General features: G+C 48.9%; 1 protein-coding gene across 4 annotated transcripts in view; it reads left to right on the forward strand.

The window, feature by feature from the left end:
• Nucleotides 1-18115, forward strand: part of LOC147008378 (uncharacterized) — a 44443-nt gene that overhangs the window by 13503 nt on the left and 12825 nt on the right. Inside the window, exons 1-3 of one of the 4 annotated variants that reach the window (XM_085864906.1) lie at nucleotides 10-2079; nucleotides 10584-10700; nucleotides 12355-12396. In XM_085864906.1, the coding sequence (XP_085721032.1) occupies nucleotides 1941-2079; nucleotides 10584-10700; nucleotides 12355-12396 (298 nt within the window). In that variant the 5' untranslated portion in view covers nucleotides 10-1940. Of the gene's footprint in view, nucleotides 1-9; nucleotides 2080-8775; nucleotides 10041-10583; nucleotides 10701-12354; nucleotides 12478-18115 lie in introns of those variants that run through there. The other 3 variants (XM_085864903.1, XM_085864904.1, XM_085864905.1) reach the window with 3 other exon arrangements.

Genomic DNA, 18115 nt, shown 5'->3' on the forward strand with positions numbered 1-18115 from the left:
CGCTCTTTTCCCAACTCATGCTTTCAACTCTCGCTCTGCCCCGCTATTCTCCCAACTCACGCTTTCAACTCACGCTCTGCCCCCGCTCTTCTCCCAACTCACGCTTCCAACTCACGCTCTGCCCCGCTCTTCTCCAAACTCATGCTTTCAACTCACGCTCTGCCCCGCTGTTCTCCCAACTCACGCTCGTGAGTCGCCTTGCGCTCCTCTCTTTATCGGTCTCAGGAGGAGCCGATATGCAAATATGCGGATCAAAACGCGATTGGAGGCGGGGCCACGCCACCCTCTGTTCAGCCATTGGTCGGGCAAAAAGGGGCTTGAACCTCCCTTGATCCGCATATCTGCATAAACGGACTTCACATACACGTGCTTGGAGGCAGGGCCAAGCCGCCTCGCGTATAAACATTGATTGTGACGTCATAGCACCGTGTCTTGTCATTGGTCGACAGATAAATGGCTGTAACTTGGGAACCTCTCGTCCGATTGATATCAAACCTCGAAAAGGCACATCCGCGAGGCCCCGGCAATATTCCTGGCAAGTTTCAATCTGAAGAGAAAGCATTGTCACGTCATTCGTGACGTCATAGCACCGTGTCCTGTCTGATTGACAGACAATATATAGGTCGTTATTGGTTGACAGACATTGGTCATTGTATCACGTTATTCTTTTTATTCAATTATTGTGTACTGCCAATTATTGTGCTATTATTATTATTATTATTATTAAGATGCTGTTATCATTATTCTGAGAAAAAAATGGCATGATAAGGTGATAAGGTGGAACGACACTTCAGCTGCCATATATACACCTTTTCAACACTGAAAAAAGCAATAAAATGGCCGTAACTTTGGAACCGCTCGTCCAATTGACATCAAACCTCGAAAAGGCACATCTGCGGGGCCCCGGCAATATTCCTGGCAAGTTTCAATCGGATCGGACCGGCGGTCGTCGAGAAACGGCGGTCGCAAACAAACAGACAGACAGACACACAGAGATTGCTGGAATTTTCGATAGATAAACAAGTCGGAATATTACAATGGCTGACGAGCGGTACTTCACGATTTAGATTGTTTCAAGTCAAGGATGAGACAATGTGATAATTTTTAACCAAGTTATAATTAAAAAATATTGTCATCCTCCCTCTCAAAGTTTGGGCGGTCGGATGATTTTTATGTCAAAATTCCCAATTTTCTAAGTTTTTGACCTTGTGTCCTTGACCTTGGGACGAAAATGGAAAATCGGACAACAACAAGTTTTCGATAATTCATTTTGCTATTCAAATACCGAAGAACCCATTCCATTGAGTCAATTCCCTCGGAGAAGATAGATTTTTAATCCGACTACCCCCTAAAAATGGCTATTTTTTCGGCGTGGCTCCACTCACAATGGGCGTAGCACAACCTCATCCAGGAAAACACAACTAGACATTGATATCGAACACATAACCAAGTTTCATCAAGATCGGATCAAAGTCCACGGAGTTATGCTCTGGACAGACAGACAGACACACAGACATAACGAATATAGTGGTCACTCTGACTGGCGCTCGTGAACAAATATTTATTTCCTGTTCATGTTGGCTTTATTTCGTATCCAAATTACTTTGAACATGCGAAGGAAACATTTGAGTGAAACAACTTGTTCAATCTTGCCAGTGTAATCCTGCTATGTTTCTTGGGATTTGCATGTGTATGCTCCCCTTGTGCGTTTCTGTGTGTGTGCTCTCCTACGATCCTCCACGGTGGATACAAAAATAAAATAAATTATGAATGGGATACAACTTCACCGATGACGTCATCGTCACTCTTGCACACCCCACGGGTAGTTGATGAATTGTGCCAAGTTGTGACATCGCCGACTGGGGATCCTCTGTCGTGCAAAGTATTTCCTTGACACACCTAAGCTCCTGACCACATATAAAGCTTTCATCCGCAGCCTGATGGAGTACTGCTCTCCTTTCATCCGCAGCCTGATGGAGTACTGCTCTCCCCTCTGGGCTGGAGCTCCCACCTCTCACCTTTCTCTGCTTCACGCTGTGAAAGCTGAGTCTTTGGGTCTCTCACTCTCAGTGCAGGCAGGTCGGTGGTCTTTCTGTCTTCTAATGTCTCCTCCCCAGCCTCGCCCCCCACACCCCTGCCCCACCCGCAATGTCTAAGATATCCCCCCTCCCCTCCATATTTCCAAAGGGCGCTTGAGGTCCGCCACCTTGTTTCAAACCTGACATTCCCTCATTGTAATCTGAACTTCCTTATTCTGAACTTAACATTCCCTCTTTCTATTGTAAACACCCTTCTTCGAAACCTGACATTCCCTCGTAATCTGAACTCCATTTTTTATCCCCCGCCGCGTGGCGGAAGGGGGATATTGTTGTCACCGGGTCGTCCGTCCGTCCGTCCGGCTGGCTGGGCGTCAACATTTATAGCTGTGAGTGCGATAACTCAAACTGTTCACCATATCGATTTGAAATTTGGGTCACACATGTACAACCTGAAAAGGAAGAACCCGATTGACTTTGGCCGTAACCGGATCCAAGATGGCCGACTGGGGCGACCATCTTGAAAAAAAGGTTTTTATGTAATAAATGGAAAACCGCTTATCTGATTTCAATTATTTTTCAATGGCGGGGGATTCCCCATCTCTGATGGTGTATTTTATTTTCTCAACCTGACATTCCCTCATTGTAATCTGGACTACCTTATTCCAAACCTGACATTCCCTCTTTCTATTCTAAACACTCTTCTTCTCATCCTGACATTCCTTAATTGTAATCTGAACTCCCTTATTCCAAACCTGACATTCCCTCTTTCTATTTTAAACACCCTTCTTCTAAACCTGACATTCCCTCATTGTAATCTGAACGCCCTTATTCCAAACCTGACACTCCCTCGTTATGATCTGAACTCCCTTATTCCAAACCTGACATTCCCTCTTTCTATTTTAAACACCCTTCTTCTAAACCTGACATTCCCTCATTGTAATCTGAACGCCCTTACTCCAAACCTGACATTTCCTCTTTCTATTTTAAACACCCTTATTCCAAACCTGACATTCCCTCATTGTAATCTGAACTCCCTGTTCCCATGCAAGTGCTGCCTTTGTCGGGATCAGAAAGTTCTGTCTCAGGTGCCGCTGATGTATCTCTTCCATGAGCCTGATCCTCTCAGTCTCTTTGAGCTTGACCACAAGTTTCGTGGCTTCGCTGAAGATCATGACGTCGTTGTCACGTTGGATTCCAACCAGCTCGTCCACATTGTTTTGTAACTCCTTGCAGTCCCGCTTCAGTTGTTCCTCCGATTCATCTCCGTTAATTCTCTCCGGGGTTTCTTCTCCACATTCACACAACACAACTCCAGAAGAGAACAAATACATATTTTACTGCGTTTTCTTTCAAAACCCACGTGGCAGGTCGAGTTGATGACACGATGTTGGTGGAATGTTGCATTGCATTGTCTTGCGTTACATTGTCTGGCGGCCACACCCCATCAGGGTGATTGCATTGTCTAGCGTTGCATTGTCTGGCGGCCCATTGCATTGCGTCGCGGCCACGCCCCACAGGCTGATTGCATTGTCTAGCGTTGCATTGTCTGGTGGTCCATTGCATTGTCGAGCGACCCCGCCGCAATCAGGTTGATTGCATTGTCTGGCGTTGCATTGTCTGGCGGCCCATTCCATTGTCAAGCGACCCCGCCCCCATCAGGCTGATTGCATTGTCTGGCTGCTAATTGCATTGTGTAGCTGCCCCCATCAGGCTGATTGACAGTCGTAGAATCTCCCACCCCTCTGATCCCTTCCTTGACAAAGGAATGCAATTTTGTGGAATCCTTTCAATCTACTAGTACGAGCCCGTAGAGCGGGCCCATAGGCCCGTAGGTAAGTGCCAGTATGTCCAGCCCTCTCTCGCCCCTCTCTCTTGCCCCCTCTCTCGCCCCCCTCTCTCGCCCCCTCTCTCGCGCCCCCTCTCTCGCCCCCCACTCACATCCCCCCTCTCTCGCCCCCCACTCTCACACCCCCTCTCTCGCCCCCTCTCTCTCACCCACCTCTCTCGCCCCCCTCTCTCTCCCCCTCTCTTGCCCCCTCCTATCCCCCCTAGTCTCGCCCCCACTCTCATCCCCCCACTCCCGTCCCCCTCTTTCGCAGATATTGGTCGACAGATAAATGTCCGTAACTTGGGAACTGCTCGTCCGATTAATATCAAACCTCGAAAAGGCACATCCGCGGGTCCCCAGCAATATTCCTGGCAAGTTTCAATCAGATCGGACCGTCAATCGTACAAAAAATAAATAAATAAACGTTAATTGTGACGTGTTTAGTGACGTCATAGCACCGTGTCTTGTCATTGGTCGACAGATACATGGCCGTAACTTGGGAACCGCTCGTCCGATTGATATCAAACCTCGAAAAGGCACATCCGCGGGACCCCGGCAATATTCCACGCAAGTTTCAATCTGATCGGACTGGTGATCGTCTGGTTATTAATAATTTGGGAAACAAAATTGCATGATAAGGTGAGAAGGTGGAACAACACCTTCAGCTGCCATATATACACCTTTTCAACACTGAAAAAGCAGTAAAATGGCCATAACTTGGGAACCGCTCGTCCGATCGACTCAAACCTCGAAAAAGCACATCTGCGGGGCCCCGGCAATATTCCTGGCAAGTTTCAATCAGATCGGACCGACGTTTGTCGAGAAACGGCGGTCGCAGACAGACAGACAGACAGACACACAGATTGCTGGAATTATATAAACAGATATATATATATATATATATGTATATATATATATATATATATATATATATATATATATATATATATATATATATACCGGGCGTAGTGGCGTGCGCCTGTAATCCGGCTACTCGGAGGCTTGGGTTGGAGGATCGTTTGAGGACGGGGGCTCTGCACTGGGCAGGGTGTAGAGCAGCCCGGAATCATGGCGAAACCCAAATCCTGATCCCTGTGTCGTAAGAGGCGACCAGGGTTGCGTCAGGAAGGGCATCCGGCGTAAAACCTGTGCCAAATCAGTATGCGGATCATAACGGATGATCCGCTGTGGCGACCTCTAACGGGAGCAGCCGAAAGATGAACAACAACATATATATATATATATATATATATATATATATATATATATATATATATATATATATATATATATATATATATATTGTTGCGAATTCGCGCCCGCCGGCGTGCGAACGGCCACGTAACTCGAATCGCGGCACATCGCCCACCGGACGGACAATTTTGTCGTGACCCTCTCGGACTAACGCCGGGAGCTAGTCACGGGTGGGGCTTTCGACCTCACCACGATCGTGCCAATCGGCCCCCCGCGTGGGATAGGGTTGTTCGCCAAATTCGACCAACCTAAGTACCCACGCGGAGGGTAGACCGGGCGATCGCACCTCGCCGCAGGTCGAATCCGGACACGGGCCACTTAAGCGACCTGTTCCGTACTATCGGGATAACCGAGCGGTGTTATCGTCGGCCTCGACGGTTCCGATTAATTATCGGGCGTATTAAGCCCACTACCAACCCTTTACGTGAAGCAAGATGGAGATTCAATAAAAGAAAAGACGAAGCGAAACGGGAAAACAGTTCAACATAATGCACATTTATTCCACGGCACACGGAGAGCACACATATACAATTACAACAATTATGCACCTACAGCAAATGCTACAATAGAAACACAACAATGCAGATCTACTATCGACTACGCGAGCACACAGCAACACTTACACAGTTTTACTTTACTGACGGCGCCAACAACACATTTACTCAAAAGCAAAAGAAAGGGCCACCCTCAAAGACAAGGGGGCAGACGGGGCCTGTGGGCCAATATTTGCGCGGGACCTGAAAGAGCGGTCAGGTCCGCGAGACCGGGTGGATCCTACCCGTGTCTTTGTGATGAGCCGCCAATGTGGCCGCCAAATCACATTTATTCCCTCCAAACAACGGGTTTGGGGCTAACTACACATGTACTTAAGAGATATCTCACCTACGGGACCTGAATGGTGGTTTGCGAATTTCCACAGCCGTTACAATATATACATATATATATATATATATATATATATATATATATATATATATATATATATATATATATATATATATATATGTATGTGTATATATTGTTGCTGATTCGCGCCCGCCGGCGTGCTGACGGCCACGTAACTCGAATCGCGGCACGTCGCCCACCGGACGGACAATCCAGTCGTGACCCTCTCGGACTAACGCCGGGAACCAGTCACGGGTGGACCTTTCGGTCCCACCGCGATCGAGCCAATCAGCCCCCGCGTGGGATAGGGTTGCTCGCCGAATTCGACCTACCTAAGTACCCACGCGGAGGGTAGACCGGGCGATCGCACCTCGCCGCAGGTCGACTTCGGACACGGGCCACTTAAGCGACCCGTTCCATACTATCAGAATAACCGAGCGGTGTTATCGTCGACCTCGACGGTTCGATTAATTATCGGGCGTATTCAGCCCACTACCAACCCTTTACGTGAAGCAAGATGGGGATTCAATAGAGGAAAAGACGAAGCGAAGCGGGAGAACAGTTCAACACTAAAGCACATTTATTCGCGGCACACGGGAAGCACACATATACAATTCCACCAAAAGCACACAGAAAAGAAAAACACAATTCCATTTACACAAAAAGCAAATATAAAAGCGAAAACACAATGCAGAGCTAATACCGACTACCGAGCACACGGCAACACTTATACAATTCTACTTCACAGACGGCGCCGACAACACATACCCAAAACCAAGGAAAAAAATACCCTCAAGGATGAGGCGGGCCTGAGGCCGAGACCGGGTCGCGCCTACCCGTCTGGTGATGAGACGCGGAGCGGCGATGGCGCCTCAACTCCGCGGGCCTCGCGGACAGTGTCTGGTAGGGGGTGGGAAAGGGGCCCCCTTGGTCGCACTATCTCAGCGCGGGGGGAAACAGGAGGGGGTTGCTGATGCTCGGGGTATAGAGGATCTTTATTATCCCTGGTGTGCGTCTCCACCTCGGCCAGGTCGCGCTGTCGGCCTCCCTCGGGTGCAGCTCCCTGCACGACGCGAGCACCCCCTCGTCTGGTGTCGCCGCCTTTCCACAGCTCGTCCCCTCCGTTCCGACTCCAACGCACACGACGAGCAGCTCCACCGCCCGCGAAGTCTTGACCCTCTGCTTCCGACTCTCCAACTCTCCGCCTCTGGACTCTCCGACTCTCGACTCCTCTGACTGACGAACACGGTCCTTTTATCCCCCCGTAGCTTCGCCTTTGACCCCCTCCCTTTGACCTTTCACCTCGCTCCCCATTGGCCCGAGAAAAAGTGGGCGTGAAGGCTTTTTGATCCACAAATTTGCATATATCGATCGTCCTGGAGGCGGGGCCAAATCGCCCCTCGCTCACCGATTGGACGGCAAAAAGTGGGCGTGTGTCGTTTTTGATCCGTTTTTGAAGCACAAAATCCGTGATTTTGTACACGCTGTTCGACGCGCGCCCTGCACGAGTCCAACACCGGTACCCACAGCGGGGCAAGAACGGTGGCGATGCTACGGTTGCGAGGTGTGACGTGAAGGTCGTGGCGGTTGTGGTGAAGCGGTGGTTGTGGTTGTAATCATGGCGGTTGGTCCAAAATAAAGATAGTAAAAGAAAAACGGCTATCCTGAAGAGTCGCAGCACGCATAAATGACATGTATTCCCACTAGACAACGGGTTTGGACCTAACTACACATGTACTTACCGAGATACCTCACCTAAGGGACCTGAATGGTGGTTTGCGAATTTGGTAACCACAACAATATGTATATACCAAGTCGTATAACACCAGGGGGTTGACTCAACCTTCCGAGGTTGGCGGAATGAGTACCAATGTACTGGGCCGGTGTATACCCCGGTTAAAATAGGTGTACCAGATCCCTGTGTCGTAAGAGGCGACCAGGGTTGCATCAGGAAGGGCATCCGGTGTAAAACATGTGCCAAATCACGATGCGGATCATTTGGATGATCCGCTGTGGCGACCCCTAACGGGAGCAGCTGAAAGAAGAAGATATATATATATATATATCCATATATATTTATATTAATACTGAAGGACCAATTTTGTGCTCCTCCGAGCGGTCGTGTCACGTTTTTCTCGGTACTGTGACCTGGACTGAAAGAAACTTCGTACCTGTAACAGTGCATCGCACATAGTGGCAATAGTCAACTTTCAACTCTGAAGCAGAATAAACACTTTTTATTTCGTTGAGATGGGGGCGAGGAGTGAAAAGGTGGGGGGGCAAGGTAAGGAAATTTTTGGGCGGAGGAAAGCAAATTGAAAGCGGGAGACGAGGGGGGGGATGGGGCGGGGGCTGGGTTGAATGAGGCGGAGTTGAGTGTGAGGGGATGGACAAGGGGTGGGGGCCCGGGGGCAAGTGGGGCGGGGAATCAAAAGACGGGGGGCGGGGAGTGAAGAGGCGGGGCTGCGATAATTACATTTTTGGTTGGCAGAAAGCAGATTGAACGGGGCAGGGGCGTGGTGGGGGAATGGGGCAGGGGCGGGGGAAGAGTAGGCGGGGGCAAGCACACCCTGTCAAGTCCATGTCCCTCGAGTGTGTGTGAGCTGGTGAGGGTGGTTGAATGAACAGAATCCGTCTGTGACGGGGTTTCAGCTCGTATATGTATATGTATGTATGTGTATATATATATATATATATATATATATATATATATATATATATATATATATATATATATATATATATATATATATATGTATCGGGCGTATAAAAAATAGTGTGGTAGATAAAAACATTGGAAAGGAAAAAATAACTTGCACCAAAAATTTAAACATTTTCACGCTCACACCGGGGGTATCGCTATAGCTCTCTGTTCTTCGAACTGGCGAGCTAGAAATGACAAACGGGCCCTGATGGGTCTCATTGTTCTTGTTCAGCGATGATGTCCCAAAGTCTAATGAGTGTGATCGGATGAGGGATTCTCCACACGTGACTGGTCGCTCATTGATTGGTTTTTATTTCTATCTTGGTGGATCTTTTTGAGTATTTATGTTCTGTTGAGACAATGGAGTGTCCGGGCCATCCCTACTTTCGAAGTTTACCGATTTCTTGATATTCATCACAAGTTCAGGTCCAGCCTTGTAGACCATTGCAGTTGGAAAAGGACTGAACGTCACATTGAGTGGTTGCTTCGCGATGCGGCACCCCCGCGTGACAATGACAGCCGTTCACAGTGACGTCACATTCCCACGGAAATCAAATTTTCACAAATATCGATGAAGACTCACGGATGAAGGAAATGTCGAAAGCTGTCACTAAACTTTTTAACGTTGATCATAAAAAGAAAATCATAAATATTAAAACAAGGAGAAAAATATTATTATTAATGACGCAGTGAAGTGATTCGGGTTATGAAACAGACATCTCTGTGTTGTTCGTGGATCCGAGGAGAAGAATTCCTTCCGTTCCTCCATGTTTCAACCAATCAAAACGACGAATCGCTTTTCCTCCTTGGTCATTACCATCTGTCAGAGGTTATCACCACCCTCCACCACTTTGACCAATCAAAGCTCGTTCTGATCCAGAGCTTGTCAGAATGCAGCACGAGGTACATCGCCGAACGTGATTGGTCCAATGGTATCACGTGCCGCCGAGGATTCACGATGCAGCATGAGGTGCATCACGAACTTGATTGGTCCAGTCTTGTTTGCTGGAATCCTCGTGCATAACACACGTGGTGTTCTTTGACCAATCAGGAGCAGTGCAGTTGCAGTGTCGTTTGCTTCAGCTCGATTCGTCTTGTCCAGCTCGTTGTGTTTTCGTTTTTTTTTTCTTGTTGAATCTGTGAGGAGATTATTTTTTTCTTTCTTGTTGAATCTCAGGTTTCGTGTTTTTCTCGAGCATCTTCACCCTTGTTCTCTTGAATGGTTCTGTGGCCTCTCATTGTCTCCTTCCAGCACAAGGGATGTTTTCCCGAATAATGTGGTTGGGATATTTCTCCTTTGTAATCCACCTGGTTTTCGTTTTGGGTTTCAGTGAGTTCCGTCATTCCATGTGCTCGTGGTGTGTCGTGCTGTCCGGGTGTGCGCTGAACTCCCACACCCGCGTGGGACGAGAGTGGTTCTGGTTGTGCGAATTCGGATTCTTATTACTCATGACCTTGAGTGCCCTCACACACACACATACACACATACACACATACAGACACACATACACACACACACACACATACACACACACATACACACACACACACTCACACACACACATACACACATACAGACACATACACTTACACACATACACACACATACACACACACACACACACACACACACATGCATACACATACACATACTTACACGCATATACACACACACACACACACACACACACACACACACACACACACACACACACACACACACACACACACACACACACACACACACACACACACACACACACACACACACACACACACACATCCTCTGCAGATTTTGATGGAGTTTTACATCTTGATGGAATATTTTAATTGGACGTTAATGGCTGAAACATGAACTTTGACCTTTGTGTAGATTTATCTTGTGATGAGAAGATCCACTTCCAATGTCAAAGTGGGGACTGTGTGACTGCATCCTGGCGTTGTGACGGCCGATCTGACTGTGACGATGGAAGTGATGAAGATGATTGCCGTAAGTGGACGTTCACTGAAGGAAACTTTGTTTTGTGGTTTGGATGGAACCCAGTTTTGATTGTTACCCTCTTGAAGTGGCTGAACAGATCGAGGCGAAACTTTACACATGTGACGTCAGAAGTCAGATAGTTTGACAGCCTTATTGGATTGATGAAAAATATTAAATAATGTTTTCTTTGGAACCGCTTCACCAATTGATGTGAAACTTCACAAATGTGATCCAGTCGTGTCGTGATGGGGAACACATGTTTTTAATTTAAACTTGATCAGATGCATGGTCTGGCAGGCAGAATTATTTAATTTTTTCATCTGTGTTCTTTTTTTTTTCTTTCTTTTATAAGGCTCACTTGGCTGTGCTTGGATGGTTTGAGGGAAGAGGAGTCGAATCTGAAATATGAATCCGATCCACGTTCCTCCTGATGATTTCATCTTTGCTTTTTGCTTCAATGTTTTTGATGTGGAACAACGAAGCATTTCTCGAAAATACGTCAACGAATCAAGTCGTGGGCACGAAATGGGTTGCCAGTTTGTAAAGAGCAAGGCAGGGTGCCAAACTGGATATAAAACACACAAGATGTCCATTGGAATGTTCTAACTTGCAATTTCTGTTGAGGTTCAAAGTGTCCTCTCATAAATAAAATTTGTCGTCTGTCTGTATGTTCACGTTTTTTGCAAAGACCGCTGGGCTGGCAACCACCACATTTAACACACAGACCAAGTCTGATCCAGGGATTGTCCTCAGGGTATTTTCACCCACCACCTCAACCTTTACACACACTTAAGAACCCAAAGATCCCAAAGACCTCTTGAGATCCCAAACACCCTTTAAGACAATTTGGAGCCTGAAGGCCCTTAAATTCCCCAAAACCTTTTGAGACCACAAAAACCCATAAGACCTTGAAGATCCTTAGACCCATAAGACCATTACGACTCGGTCCATGCGTGAAGCCATCTGTGAAGCCATGTGACGATATGTGTATGAATTACATCAGTTGCATCCTGACCACACATACATCTATTAATTGTGTACTATTGCAATGTATGCTTGTTGATTTAATGGTAGATTGGTAGGTTTGGGACACGAGAGTCCTGAGTTCAAATCCTGCTTTGCTGTTCAATTAATACCAGCTGGGGTTGACTCAGCCTGTCATCCTTCTGAGGTCAGCAACCTGAGTACCAGCTTGTTGGGATGATTGAGCTGTTCAAGTATCCTGTGTTGAAGTGGTGACCCGTCCAGGACAGGAGACTACTTTGGCAGCACTGATGCTCTCTGCAGAGTATGATCCCAATGGATTGGATTGGATTCTGATTACTGCAATGAAGGACTGTACCGATTTGGTCTTCCATTTGGATTGATTTATTTTAATCTCAATCTAAATTAAATTGAATAAGAATAAAAAAAACTTCATGGGTGACTGTCAGGTATCCCATTAAAGCGGCACGGCTTAGTACCCTGGCTTGGTACCTAGCTTGGTACCTGGCTTGGTACCCGGTCATCACTGCCAGCAGTTATAAAATGGTAGTTATGATTACATCTCTTCTTAACTACGGAACACAACAGTGCACAAATACCACACAACACAATTCCTGGTGAGGGTGTGCAATCTCTGATTGATCTTTTTCTTGTTTTCTTTTTGTTGTGGATTACGCAGCTTCTCAATCCTGTCTGCCTCATGATTTTGTTTGTGGTGGAGGTGAATGCTTACCTTCAAATTGGGTTTGTGATGGAGATTTGGACTGCACTGACCGATCTGATGAAGATCCAGAAACCTGTGGTGAGTTCAAATACTGTTTTATATTCTAATATGGAGTTTAATCATCCCATATTTTTCGTTAAGCATATTGTTACGAATTTCACCGGTTCGACACCACACACGACCGCTTACGGCCCCAACCGCAGTCGAGCGTCCGCCGAAAACCGGTATTCACTTGGAGCTTCCGGACAACTCCGGAAACCTGCTACGGATGCCTTAACGCACCATAAACTGCCAATCTTCTGTCCACGCGGCACAGGGTTTATCACCGAATCTCGAGATACCTAATTATCCGCGCACATAGAATTACCGAGAATTTATACCTCGACGGAACTCATACGGAAACGAGCCGCTTAGTGCGCTCGTTCCGTGTGCGATGCCGAGCGGTTTTACTCAATAAGTTCCGTCGGACCAAATGACCACTTTTATTGGCTTTAACAGCCTGTTAATTTCCCAAACGCGCCGTGGAAGTCAATGGGAGGAAATGGACGCAACGAGCAGTTTTACATTCAAACAACGTGGCATTCATTAAACAAGCAAGCATTCAATGGGGGAAGGGGACATGACATGAGCAAAGCCTGCAGCCGATGACTATTCACTGATGTACAGACATGCACTTAAATCTGCTTATAATTAAAAGAAAGTAGAAATCTACTTTCTACTTATAAAGACAAGGCGCCACAGGACACTTTCACACAAAACCCAGAAAAGGAACGGGCCCGTGAGCCTTTATTCCAACTCGGAGCCTGGATGACCGAAGGCTCACAAGAGGCCGTGCAGGTTACCTGGCAGCCCCTTGTGACGGCTCGAAGGTGTTCGGGTCGGTGACACCTGGTGTCTCTGCTTGGCCCTTGTGTCGCAACGTGCCATTCGCTTGAGCGGCCGGGCGGCTTGAGCAGCTGGGCGAGCGGCTTGAGTGGCTGCTTTGTTCCCCTCGGTGGTCCGGCTCTCGTCGGGGCCTTTTGTCGGGCGCGGCCGGTGACGCTTTCGGAGGAGTGAACGGGTCCTTGGCTCTTTTAAAGTTGATGCTCTTTATTGACCCATCCACTACCTCAGCGACGCTGCTCGACCACCGTCAGGGTCGTTTTCCCAGACCACCAAGCTCCGCCGCTGCCGCTGGCTCTCCTTGCCCGGACTCCGACGACTCGCTGGACTCCACCGCAGCTGGCACTTTGGCTTCTCCTCCCGACTGGCACTGACTTCGGAAGCCTTGACTGGCACTGCTCGCCCGGCGACGACTTCTCTCCACAGCTCTGACTACTGCTCTCTCCGGGCGAGCTCCGCCCTTTATAGGTGGGGGCAAGCTGCCCCTTGAACTCTCACCCGAGGCAGGGCCCCACCCACTCTTCACCTCCGACGTCTCACCCCTCGAAAGCCTCACTGGAAGCCCCATGTGTCCGACGTCACCAGCTGGTTTCGGGGAAGCCGTCCTGTGATCCAATTATGCAAATCGGCTCGCGTTGTTTTTTGAGGAGATGATGGTTGGGTTGTTTCTTCGCGTTTGGAGGAGATGATGGTTGGCGCGGAGATGGTGTTGTTCGTCGAGAAGATGGCAGTTGGTGTTGTTTGTTCGCGTTGTAGGAGATGATGATTGTGATGTTTGTTCGCGTTGTAGGAGATGTGGTTGGCGTGGAGATGGCTGTGTTGCGATGTTTTAAAATAAAAGAAAGAAAAGAATAATGACTCCCTCAAAGATTCACAGCCCGGCACACGAAAAATTCCCTTTACACATCGGTGGGGGGGATCCTAACCTGAAACACATACTTATCGAAATAACTGATCTTCGGGGAACCTGAATGATGTTCTGTGAATTTCCACAACCGCTTAATCAATTCCACAACCGCATACATCTATTTTCTTTGGAACCGCTTAATCAATTGATGTAAAACTTCACGAATGTCATCTCGTCGTGATGGGGAACACATGTTTTAAATTTCAACTTGATCGGACGCATGGTCTGGCAGCCAGAATTATTTAGTTTTTTGATGTGGGTTCTTGTTCCTTTTTTTTTTTCAAATAAGGCTCACTTGGCTGTGCTTGGATGGGTTGAGGGTGGAGGAGCAGCATCTGAAATGTGAATCCTATCAAGGTTCGTCCTGATGACTTCATCTTTGCTTTTTGCTTCAATGTTTTTGATGTGGAACAACGAGCCATTTCTCTGCAGGAGGAAATGCTGTTGTGGGGCTGAGTTTCGGCGGCGAGCACGGCCGCGATATGGAGCAGTAGAGTCGGCTCCACCGATCACCCGGAATTTATAGGTTGTCACCCAGGATAACTCCGGTCCCTTATCGGACCGAAGATCGCCAATAGGTCGACCGCGGTGGACAGGGTCGATCGCCAATTTCCATTTTCCTAAATATCCATGTTGTCCAAACTACTGGGGAAATTCACCCTCGCGGAGCTCGAGCGGAACGAGCCGTTAGCGTGCTCGAACCGTGCGTAACCCGAGCGGATGGTTACCGAGGTTACAATTTGCCGCTTCCCAATTTCCCAACACGCACCGTGCTAAACCAATGAAAGAAACACAGAAACGAGCTGAAACATTTAACAGGGGATTTATTTATAAAGTGGGCAAGGGAACACACAAGAGCAGAGTTAAACCGACTGTAAGAAATGCATTCAATGTACAAGCAAACACAGCCACTTCACAGTTTCTACTTGTAGACGGGGCCCAAGGACACACCCGCACACACAAATACCCCAAAAGAAGATGGACCTCGAGGTCTTTATTGAAGGTTCCCAGCTCGAGGAAAGATGAGCTGGAAACCAGAGCTATCTTGGACCTTCCTGCCTTGTGCAGCCCTTGACGATCCGGCTCGGCGGGACTTGAACCCGCAGCTCGATGCCGCCGCAAGCACCGGGTATGGAGGGCAGCGTCTGGCTCCATCACGCTCCTTCGGCAAGCGATGAGACCAGAAGCCAGCGACGAGATGAGACCAGAAGCCAGCGACCATACGAGACCAGAAGCCAGCGACGAGATGAGGCCAGAAGCCAGCGATCAGACGAGCCAGAAGCCAGCGACGAGACGAGACCAGAAGCCAGCGACGAGACGAGACCAGAAGCCAGCGACCAGACGAGGCAAGAAGCCAGCGACGAGATGAGACCAGAAGCCAGTGACGAGACGAGACCAGAAGCCAGCGACGAGACGAGACCAGAAGCCAGCGACGAGACGAGACCAGAAGCCAGCGACGAGATGAGACCAGAAACCAGTGACCAGACGAGACTAGAAGCCAGCGACGAGATGAGACCAGAAACCAGTGACCAGACGAGACGAGAAGCCAGCGACGAGATGAGACCAGAAACCAGTGACCAGACGAGACTAGAAGCCAGCGACGAGACGAGACCAGAAGTCAGCGACCAGAGGAGACCAGAAGCCAGCGACGAGACGAGACCAGAAGCCAGCGATGAGACGAGACCAGAAGCCAGCGACAAGACGAGACCAGAAGCCAGCGACGAGACAAGACCAGAAGCCAGCGACGAGAAGAGACCAGAAGCCAGCGACCAGACGAGACCAGAAGCCAGCGACGAGACGAGACCAGAAGCCAGCGACCAGACGAGACCAGAAGCCAGCGACGAGACGAGACCAGAAGCCAGCGACGAGACGAGACCAGAAGCCAGCGACGAGACTAGACCAGAAGACAGCGACCAGACTAGACCAGAAGCCAGCGACGAGACGAGACCAAAGCCAGCGACGAGACCAGAAGCCAGCGACGAGACTAGACCAGAAGACAGCGACCAGACGACACCAGAAGCCAGCGACGAGACGAGACCAAAGCCAGCGACGCGACGAGACCAGAAGCCAGCGAAGAGATGAGACCAGAACCAGCGACGAGATGAGACCAGAAGCCAGCGACGAGACGAGATCAAAGCCAGCGACGAGACGAGACCAAAGCCAGCGACGAGAAGAGACCAGAAGCCAGCGACCAGACGAGACCAGAAGCCAGCGACGAGACGAGACCAGAAGCCAGCGACGAGACGAGACCAGAAGCCAGCGACGAGACTAGACCAGAAGACAGCGACCAGACTAGACCAGAAGCCAGCGACGAGACGAGACTAAAGCCAGCGACGCGACGAGACCAGAAGCCAGCGACGAGATGAGACCAGAAGCCAGCGACGCGATGAGACCAGAAGCCAGCGACGAGACGAGACCAAAGCCAGCGACGCGACGAGACCAGAAGCCAGCGACGAGACGAGACCAAAACCAGCGACGCGACGAGACCAGAAGCCAGCGACGAGACGAGACCAAAACCAGCGACGCGATGAGACCAGAAGCCAGCGACGAGACGAGACCAAAGCCAGCGACGCGACGAGACCAGAAGCCAGCGACGAGATGAGACCAGAAGCCAGCGACGAGATGAGACCAGAAGCCAGCGACCAGACGAAACCAGAAGCCACCGACCAGACGAGACCAGAAGCCAGCGACGAGAAGAGACCAAAAACCAGCGACGAGACGAGACCAGAAGCCAGATGACCATGCCGTCCCGTCTATTTCTTCCCTCTTTTTCTTGGGGGCGGGGGGGGGGGGACGTATCTCACTTCTCTGCATGCCTCATTCGCCGGGGGGAAATCGGTCATCTCTCCATGATTGGTCGGGGGGGCGTGTCGGGGCGTCTCGATTCCCCGCCCCCCAAAGAGGCTCTGTTTCTCTTGCAGCTTGCTTTGCGCCCATTGGACGACCGACGGCAAACTTGCTCGCATCTCCCTGATTGGTCGAGAGCCGCCGCAAGGTCCCTCCTTGAACTCCGCCCACTGCGGGCGCTGTGGCGTCGGGTTGAGGAAGCGAGGTGAAGGCGTGTTGTTGTTGTTGTTATAAGTGTAAAAATCCTATCTATAGAATAACTTCGCAGCGCATGCACACTTAATCCCTATTAGACAGAGGGCAAAGTAGCAATCTATCCACATTTACTTATTGAAATAACTGAGCAATGGGGACCTGCATGTTGAGTGCTCATGGGTTCCAGATTCGTAACAATACGTCAACAAATCAATTCATGGGCACGAAATGGGTTGCCAGTTTGTAAAGAGCAAGGCAGGGTGCCAGACTGGATATAAAACACACAAGATGTTCATTGGAATGTTCTAACTTGCTATTTCTGTTGAGGTTCAAAGTGTCATCTCATAAATAAAAGTTGTCGTCTGTCTGTATGTTCACCTTTTTTTGCAAAGCCCGCTTTGCTGGCAACCACCACATTTAGCACACAGACCAAGTATGATACAGGGATTGTCCTCAGGGTATTTTCATTCACCACCTCAACCTTTACACACCCTTAAGAACCCAAAGACCTCTTGAGACCCCGAACACCCTTTAAGGCTATCAAGAGCCTGAAGACCCTTAAATACCCTAAAATCCTTTGAGACCACAAAAACCCATAAGACCTTGAAGATCCTAAGACCCATAAGACCATTACGACTCCGTCCATGCGTGAAGCCATCTGTGACGCCATCTGTGAAGCCATGTGACAATACGTGTTTGAATTACATCAGTTGCACCCTGACCACACATACATCTATTGAGTGAATACTATTGCAATGTTTGCCTGTTGTTTATTTAATGGTTAGATTGGTGGGTTTGGGACACGAGAGTCCTGAGTTCAAATCCTGCTTGGCCGTTCAATTAATACCAGCTGGGGTTGTCTCTGCCTGCCATCCTTCTGAGGTC

Source organism: Eptatretus burgeri, chromosome 19, assembly GCF_056783735.1.
Source record: "Eptatretus burgeri isolate ZD-2024b chromosome 19, Ebu_testis_v1, whole genome shotgun sequence".
Classification (NCBI taxonomy): domain Eukaryota; kingdom Metazoa; phylum Chordata; class Myxini; order Myxiniformes; family Myxinidae; genus Eptatretus; species Eptatretus burgeri.